We start from the raw sequence: 9,136 nt of genomic DNA, 5'->3' as shown, positions 1-9,136 counted from the left end.
ACTTACACGTCCTCAGGGTGCCAATGGACTAAAACTTTCCGTGTGCCATCAAGCTCAGTCCTCGAGCCTTTAATCTGAAAGATGAAAAGTTAAACGTGAGAATGCATTTTAATTAAAATAATATTTTAAAATATTAGAAAATTAATTTCTCAAAAGCTCTGAAAGAGTTCAATCGAGAACAATTTCTGTAGGGCGAAATGACACAATTTTAATTCTTTGGTAAACACGATTCTCCAACGTAATCAGATATACTTAAATCTACATTCCCTAATTATCTAACATGCAACTGAACTTTATCATAATTTTTAATCTTCAAACCCAGAGCAGCATCTGCTCAATAAAATGGGACAGGTTAAATCTCAAAACTAGTTAACACATCTGTCATAACTTTTTCTTGCTCTGCAATTCACATCAGTTTATAGAAAACGGCCCTTAATAGTTAATGAATAGCCCGTAAAATTTTGATATAAAGAGATTGGTTAGTGAAAGAAAGGAAAACTAAATAGGTTTAACCACTATTTAATTATATAAGAGGAACTCACCTCGGCACGAAGGGCCAAATTCCTGCCTGATTCTAGCTGCCGGAGCTGCTCCCCATTGCTGATGTTGTCCATTTGCTGCTGTGAGAAGAGCATCAAACGGTGGGTAACTCCCTCCATTTTCCCTCCGTCCATATAGTCAAACATTCGAGCTGCAATGGAACCGACAAAATTAATCAACCCCGTTTTAAACTAGAACTCATTCTCCTGTACCTGACCACGGCTGCCTTCTCAGTCGGAGCTTCTTGCCGTTCCGTTTGAAAAGCTTGCTGGAAGTTCCATCGGTGCTCTTGCGAGTTCCGTTGCCGTTGCTGCCATTGGAGACGGCGCTGAAGTGACTGTTGATGTGCCGCTGCAGGATGGTCTGCGTGCTGAAGCGCTGGCCGCAACCATCCACGATGCATCTGAAGGGTTTGCTGCCGCCGTGAGTGAGCACGTGTCTCTCCAGCCATGACCGCGAGCAAGACGTCTTGTCGTACACCTTGCAGCCAACCCACATGCAGACAAAGGACTCGCCATTCGTCTGTGTGTGCACATGCTGGCTCTGAAACAACAAAGTTATTTAGGTTAGAGATATAAATTATTCACAACTACTGCTATACTGAGATGATGCTGTCTCTAACAGTTGTTTTGTAAGGATATTTTTGTTTTGATAAATAATTAGAGGTTACGATTTTGTGTGAACACGAATGTAAGTTGTTTTGACACGCACCTGAAGATGTTCCAAGAGCTTTGATCCACAAGTCAACTCTACTTGGCAGTCTTTCCAGCAACATCTGACCGTTTCCGCCTCGGCCTGACTCTTTTCGTTAGTTAGTTTTCGAACAGGAAACCGAATAACTTTTGGCTGAGACAAAATGGGAGACAGTGGAGCTACAGTCGCGGATTCAGTCTGTAAACGAGTGGAAATAATTAGATACAATGCAATAGTACATTCAGTCGTTGGCTGTAATGTAACACGTTATCTTATCACTATCGATTTGATACAGGAAATTACAATCCAGTCAATCTTGTCGTGAAGATCCTTGTTTTTTGACGAACAACAAGAGCATCAATTATACTACATTCTACAAATTCCATGTAAACTCAATCTAAAAGCTGGGTGGGAAAATTACAAAAAATTTCGATCAAACTACATCATAACCCCGTAAACTACAATTGCAATAAGTCGAGTTGTGCATAACGAGTTTTAAGACTCATAGGAATGCGTAGGAATAATTTTTTTAACTAAAAAGCCACCAAAAGTTTGTTTTGACGCAATTGACTAACCTTATTTTCCAGTTCCAAGCTGTCTCCATTGGTGATCACATTGTTTGTTGATGCGCCCCGGCACATCTCGATGGCCATGTCCAGCTGAGTGCTGGAGATTGTCTCCTCTGGCACCACAGCTGCAGGCTCTTCCGTCGCCACGGTAATGCATTCCTCCAGTTTGGATTCGTGTTTGAGAGCCTCCTGCTCCTTGGGTCGCTCGTCCTTGAAAAACGACGGTCGAGACTTGACATAGCTGGCAGTGTTTTTGCTCCAGTCCTCTTCCTCCTCCTCAATGGAAGACTTGATTTTTAAAGATGGCAGCTGCTGCTTTGAGTCCAGAAGCAGGTCTTTCACCTGAAAAAAGTCAATTTCTATTTAGTTGATTTTATTTAGGCTGTGATATGTTTTCTTGGAACACAAAGATCATGAACGTAGATTTTTTTATAATTTAAACGTCTAAGAGGTAGTGTAAAATCTGTATTATACAACCTTGATTCAAAGTAACACATGCGGCAGATTGTTATTCGCACTTTTCTTAATTTTGAATAATTGGAACTGAACACGATCATTTAGCATGCACTGAAAACTGGATTCTTCCACCGCGCAATTAGTAAGTGAAAAAATACTCACTTGTGCCGGGAAAACTTTGACATCGATTTCTTTCTTGAAGCTGCTTTTGGCCTTGACTTGCGTCTTGAAGAACTCGGTGATCTTGATCTGACCCTTGGCGTCCAGCTTCCCGGCCACAGGCCACTGCTTCTTGCGTGTCTGCTGCGGACTAGGGTTGGCGTTGTTGTTGTCCAACTCGTCCTCGACGCGCATCTGCTTGGGCGTCAAGTTGGCGATCTGCATGCCCTTCCAGGGATACGACCTCTTGCGCAGGTTGTTTCCATCCTCGTCATCGTAGGCCCAGTCGGCGTCCGGGTCGGGCGGCCGAGGATCTGATTTCGGTGACGGCGCGTCCTCGCTTTCCTCGCTGCCCTGGAGGAACTCGTCAGGGCTGCCAGGTGCCGGACACGGACCAGGACTCGAGTATGGCGACCCTGGCTCCGTGATGTCGCTGTGTCCGCTGCATCCTGACGAGCTGCAGCTGCTGCAGTCTGTCGAGCTCAGAACCACCACACCACTGTAACAGAAAAAAACGCATTTTAAGACACCGTTTTTACTGCTGCCGTTTCATGAGGAAAAAAACGCGGGTAGTTAAATGCATGGACGAAATGAGACCACGGAGAAAAATGTCTTGCTTTTCTCAAATGCGGTAGATTGAAAAAGTAAGGCACACCAGTTGCCTGAGGGGCTATAAAAATTGATATTTTCATTCGCAAAGTATTTTCCTAACATAACCTTGCTCTTAGTAAATTTTCAAAACGAAATTTTTTATTTCCATCTTATTCCATTATATCTTTACAAATAAGTGTTTTCTAGAGACAATTTGTGTCGCCTTGCACTTAACGAAGGTCAATGCAAGGAGTGCAATAATTTCGTGTTGCGCAAGCAAGCCACAAGCACGTACTAGTGCAGTATCAGCGGTGCACAATCAAGACAGGAGTCCATCCTTCCGTGTGCCTGTCTGTCTGCGATTCAGTCGTTCTCTCTCGCTCTCGGACCGGAAGCGTTTAATTAAACCACGAGACGACCGTGCATTTTAATTGTGCTGTAAAGCGCAATGAGAAAAAGGAGCGGGGCGCAAATAATTCTCACGGCAAGCGGCACGAAAATCTGAGTTGAGGAAGGTCGGCGGTTGAAAAAAGAAATCCGGGGCCGTGCGAAAGAAAAAGAGGCGGCCGCCTTGAAGACGCGCACGAGTTAAGTGCAAAAAGAGCGAGTGACATCATCAGCCAGACAGCGCTCTGACTGACTTTATTATTTGTACAGCTACAACTCCGAGGAAATCCTCTCGAGTGGCGATTTGTTATTTCTGGCGCACAACTCGTTTTTTATACGACTCCATTTGCGCTTTGTTTACACGAGTTCAGAAGGATTAATTGCAATTAGCAATGATATATTGAAGCATTCCTGAGCATTCAGCAAGAAGTTACTTTGTAGAAAAATAGTTGATAAGTAAATGTGTTGATATGAATTGTCGCGTTAGTGATAATTTTAACGATGCATTAACTATGCCAATTCTACGTGATACTAATAAAAAATACATTTAACTTTTTTATAATCGCATCGCAATATTCATTTATCACAACGATGTCCACAATTTACAGCCGTTTGCACTGTATTTTCGGGGAATCAAGTATTAAATTACTACCTTGATAAGAAGAAAGGTGCAAAACTGAGGAAATAAATAAAGTGCTACTGAATTTTTGCTAGCTTACTGAAAATATTTGGTTATATTTTTTCTACTATTTGCATTCATCTTGAAATCGCTCTACAAATCTGCTTGGGAGGAAAAGGAGATAGCAAAGAATAAACTCTTTAACAAGAAATCGACTACCGCAGCGAATGGAAAAGAGCGTCTCTATCTTCGTATTTATTTACGTTTTCGGCCTTCTCGAACGCACTCGCCAAGGCGGCAGCTGCATGCGTGCTATCGATTGCGTCGCTCTCCAGGTGCAGTAAAGTTGCTGTGTTTGCCGCACAATCAAGGTTGATGCGATTGCACAAAAGAGCTGCTTTTCCCCATTAACAGCACTGCAGCCGATTAGAATAAACGCGAGTGGGCGATGAAGAGTTATTAAATGAGCATGATGCGCTCACAATCCGATGCAATCAGGCCACATATGCGTAATTTCACTATCCAGCACACCGTAATTACAGGAGAGACAAGGCGTGCTTCGTAAATTGCTTAAAAATTCGGAGAAGGCGTAGATGCTCATTTCTCCACTATCCCACTTAAAAAAAGGTTTATTGAACTCAAGAGTTCGTCACATAATTGTCAGAAAAATTTTCGAGGAAACGAAACAACCTTTTTAACGATTTCAATTAAGAGTTTGCCATAGAAAATTCGAGGACTTTTGGGCACTTCTTTTTGATGCTGGTTTCAAACTGTGCAAAATTAACAAATCAATCAATACCACATTCGTAATTTTAAATTTATTTCCTAGCCACTTCTTTAAGTATCATTAAAGAGCTATCTGCATTGAGAGGAACAACTAACAAGAAATATTTTAACTGTCAAGATAGGCTATCATTAAATGGGGAAATATCCTAAAGACATCACATTTTAAATTCATGCCACCAAGAAAATAAACTAAAGGTTGCAAATTGAGCTGGCAAATAATTTTGGCTAGAAGTATCCCTTGAAGTTTGGCTAGCGCAGAAAGTCGTTGCGATTTGGCAGTCGGGCAGCTGATCAAAATGCAAACGATTCTGATGAATGATGCGCGCGGCTCTTCCGATGTGGCTGCCTTTTGTTTGAGCTGCAGAGGCGAGCGAGTGAGTCCCCTCGCAGCTTTCCCACGCCCGTGCGCGAATCCACTCTCGCCGCTGAACTGCTCACGGCTGATGGCCGCGCGCGAAAGAAGCAAAACAAGTTGCTTTTCACCGCGGCTGCCTTGCCTGCGCGCGTATACGTAATTCAAAGCCGACCGACTGGATTCGCGAGAAAACGCGCGAAGTAATTACCTAGCAATTACTCTCTCCAGAGTGAAAATGACATAATTATATCAAGGAGTAACGCGACTCGCGGATATTTTTGATAATGAATAGTGGAATGTAGAAAACTTGCGATTGAGCTAGAAATTAATTAACACCCCAGCCAATTAGTTCGCTTCAAAGCCACGGCTATAAATTAAAAATATGTCCTTCCATGAAAGAGATAATAATTAGTGTCTAGATGGATGGGAAAATATAAAGTTTAATTTTTATGGCGGGTCAACGGACACTGTGTCACAGAGCTGTTGTCACATTAAACTCATTAAACAATCACGTCTGGCGGACGGGAAAAATTGAATGAACCTAAACGCAATCTTCATGTTCCTTGCCCGAAGTTTCGGCTATGCGACGGAAAAGAGACTAAAAGAGCGATATCAATGCTTAATAAATTTAGTAAAAGATCCTCAGAAAAATAATCTATCATGAGTTAAGAAAATATTCAGTTTCAGTTCAGTTCAGTCAATAAAATTAATTTACATGAAAAAAACGACGTTTCTTTTCAGTCGTTCTGAGAAAATATCAATCCAACTAGTGTATACAGAGGCATCACATTCATTCCGTTCCTCGGTGATGATCTTTTGACATCTGATCATTCGCACATCACGTAATTTATTACAGTCTTTTTCGGATCAACCGAGGTGAAGCCGGCACGAAAGAGAGAATAGAGAGACACGTTATCCTTCACCACGCGTTCGCTCGCATAACCTGTTAGTGCCTGGATTGTGTCGCGGCCAACAAAAGAAAAAAATGGTCTAGCTATAGAGAGCTCGAAACGTAATCCCTGTGTGGAAAGATAATAGTATGGTGTGCACGCTGTTTAATTAAATCGACACAGAGCGCGAAAAGTGGCCGATCTATTGGATAATTATGGTTATCTCGCGCTTCCAAATCAAAAGCCTGCTTTTTGCAGCCTTGGAATCGGACAAGGAGGAGCGGGTTTGCGTTCGCACGCGATTCGCGAGAATCGTGATTCGATTTTCGCCTCGCTACTGTTTTCCTGCCGACTGCTGGACGCACGGATGCAAATTTCCACACGCGCGCCAAAGCTATAAGCCGAGAATAAAGTTTAAGGGAAATAGGGGAAGAATGGCTTTGTGTTCATGCCTGACGGCCATCTGAGCCGAAACAAGCCAATTTCAAGGAGGGGCCAGTTAGTTATTCTCCAGGCGGATAAAAATTGCTCCGTTTTCAGAACAAAGTTTATCAATTTTTGAAGAGTCCCTGACGTTTTAGCGGATGACCAATTCCAGCTGCCCAACCGCGCGAGATTATCATCGATTCCAAATCGGTTTAACTGGAAATGAATAAATTTGCACGTTTTAAGAGGTCTTAAAACGCTAAACTCTTGCTAAATGGCTGCGAAAAATCAAATTTAGGCACGAATTATGTGAACTAAACAGTGAGTCCCACCGCGCCGACCATTTGGAAAACAATCAGGCAGCAACGGCAGGCGTTCAAGGTGAATGGAGCCATTATCCCGAGAGCAGCCGCGAAGACGTGGGATTTTGGCTTGCGCTATGCAAAAGAAGCGGCAGTCGATCGATCGATCCGCGGTCAGTGCGATTTATCAGCCGAACCCCGCTCCGATCAGACTGTCTTGCAAGCGAGCCACGCAGGGAGGGGTCTCCTCCTTTGCGTGTGCCGCGCGAACATCAACTGTGGCACCTCCGTTTGTTTAAAAATAATCGCATTCCCCTTTTCACTCGGCCGAAATGGATACATGGAAGCGGTGCGGGAACAGGTTTGGGTGCATTTATTTGTAAAGTCCGCGCGCGGATGGCCTGGCCGGCAACGAAATTCCTATGCGAGGTGAGACCACCACTGCTGATGCTGCTGCTGCTGCTGCCAATGCCAAAGTAGAGGGGGGCACTCGCTCTTTCTCTCGTCATACCGAGTGTGTATTATTTGCGCGCAATGACCCTCCAGGCCGCCAGCCGCGGCGCAAACATTAGCCAGGTCAGTGATAAGTACGCGCGCCGACGAGGCAAACTCACAAGTGCAAAATGCCAAGACATTTATTTCAATTCTCGCTCGATCGCTTTTGCCGCGGTAAATCACAATTTACGCCGGCGGAGCGCTGCCACTTTTGCATCGTTTCCGCGCACACCGTGACGGAAATGGGATTTTTTGATAAAATGAGAGAGGGGCCTGGCTAACTGGCTGCGTGCGTTATGTTATAGTAGTAGAGAAAACGTGGCGAAAAAATTTGTAGGAAATAGGAAAATTCGAATACAGATATGAACCGTAGAAAAATTATTCCTATAAATATTTGGAGACATTACATTTACGGGTAAAATAGATTTGCGACATTTGATTGAGGAAAATTGTTTTAGCTCGAATTAGGGTTCATTTCAAAATTAAATCAGGTATTTTGCTATTAACTCCCCGTAAAAATAACAGGTCAGTATTTCCAAGTCAGGTAAGCAAAGTTTAATGGGAAGTCTGCGCTGAATTCACAAACTGCTAGTGCAAATTGTTTAAGGAGTGCAGTGCACTAGTTCATAAGGAATAGCAGCAGAGTGCGGACGTGGGCAGGCAGGAGCTGCCGCCGTGGGAACGCGTTGCCAACTTTCCTGCTCCTCGGCTGCAGCCACACCACCCCCGGGGGCCATTTTCTCCTCCTTTGTCCTGGCAGCAGTGCACCCCATGCGCCGAACATCACAATAATAATAATAAATCCGGCGGCGGCGGCTGCTGCTGCTGCTACCCCGCCACCCCCGAGTGCACTTTTTACAATCATCTGGCTTCAACCCTCCTTGCGTCGACACAGATAATAATCTCGATCTAATGACGAGCTCTATCAAAACAAAAGGACGTGTCAAAGCTGCTCCAGCATAGGGGCGGTCGGCCCTTTTTATGCTTTTCATCGTCACCCCTCGCGTTTCACTGTGCCAAGTGTCGGGGTAATTAGCAATTTGGCCTAGTTTGACAGCAAAATATATTTTGTCAGCAGCAATTTGAGTCGCGACGGGCCGACCGACCGATGGCGGCGAGCTGTCGTCACGGGTGAGCCAGCGAGTACATGATAAATTCAAGGGCGTTTTCAACACACAATCGATGGTACGCAGGGATTCCTTTTAAAAGGGTCCTCTGCGCTGCTGAGCGAGCAAGAGAGTTGGCAACCACGGCTAAGCAGAGAATATAATAATATGTGGGATTAAAGGGCCGGCCGGGCCAGGTAGCTTTGGGTGTCGTAGAAAAATTACCAAACGAAAACAGATACCACGGCCCTAGAGGTGGCCCATTTCGGAGAACGCGAGACCTGGAAATGTGCTTTCTGACCTTTTTAGAAAAGAATTAAGTTCGGTTCATAGAAGCTTAAACGTGGATAAAAAACAATGCAAGCTGTAATTTCTGAGAGGACAATGCGAATCTTTTTGAAATCATTAAAAATACGTGTATTAAGATCCCTCAATTGAAATAGAGAACAATGACATCAAATTTTCTATTTGATTATTAATCAAAACATGATAATGGCTGGCCCACCTTTTTAAAAAGAAAAATTTGTTGTCAAAACAAGTCAGCCTGTGTATTTCCTTCTCTTTGAAGAAAAACAACAACTCGACGCTGCACAAATTGGTTTGTTTGGCCAAAACTTTTCTGGCAAGCGTCCAAAATTGACAGTAAACACGGAAAATTATTTATTGCCCTCCTAAATCAGGCAGGATGCGAACAGACCCATTAATTTGACGGGCTCATTCGCGAAAGTCAAACATTTTTTGCGGCTCTTCCTGCGCGTCCCT

General features: G+C 43.8%; 1 protein-coding gene across 2 annotated transcripts in view; it reads right to left on the bottom strand.

Moving 5' to 3' along the window:
• Positions 1 to 9,136, bottom strand: part of jing — a 45,223-nt gene that overhangs the window by 3,314 nt on the left and 32,773 nt on the right. For both annotated transcript variants that reach the window (XM_065477255.1, XM_065477256.1), the window contains exons 2-7: positions 2,421 to 2,916; positions 1,809 to 2,144; positions 1,252 to 1,431; positions 753 to 1,083; positions 543 to 691; positions 7 to 74 (exon numbers count right to left, since the gene is read on the bottom strand). In XM_065477255.1, the coding sequence (XP_065333327.1) occupies positions 7 to 74; positions 543 to 691; positions 753 to 1,083; positions 1,252 to 1,431; positions 1,809 to 2,144; positions 2,421 to 2,916 (1,560 nt within the window). The remainder of the gene's footprint in view (positions 1 to 6; positions 75 to 542; positions 692 to 752; positions 1,084 to 1,251; positions 1,432 to 1,808; positions 2,145 to 2,420; positions 2,917 to 9,136) is intronic.

Source organism: Cloeon dipterum, chromosome 2 (genome assembly GCF_949628265.1).
Source record: "Cloeon dipterum chromosome 2, ieCloDipt1.1, whole genome shotgun sequence".
In the NCBI taxonomy this organism is placed as follows: Eukaryota; Metazoa; Arthropoda; class Insecta; order Ephemeroptera; family Baetidae; genus Cloeon; species Cloeon dipterum.
This window is presented reverse-complemented; position numbering and strand designations above follow the sequence as displayed.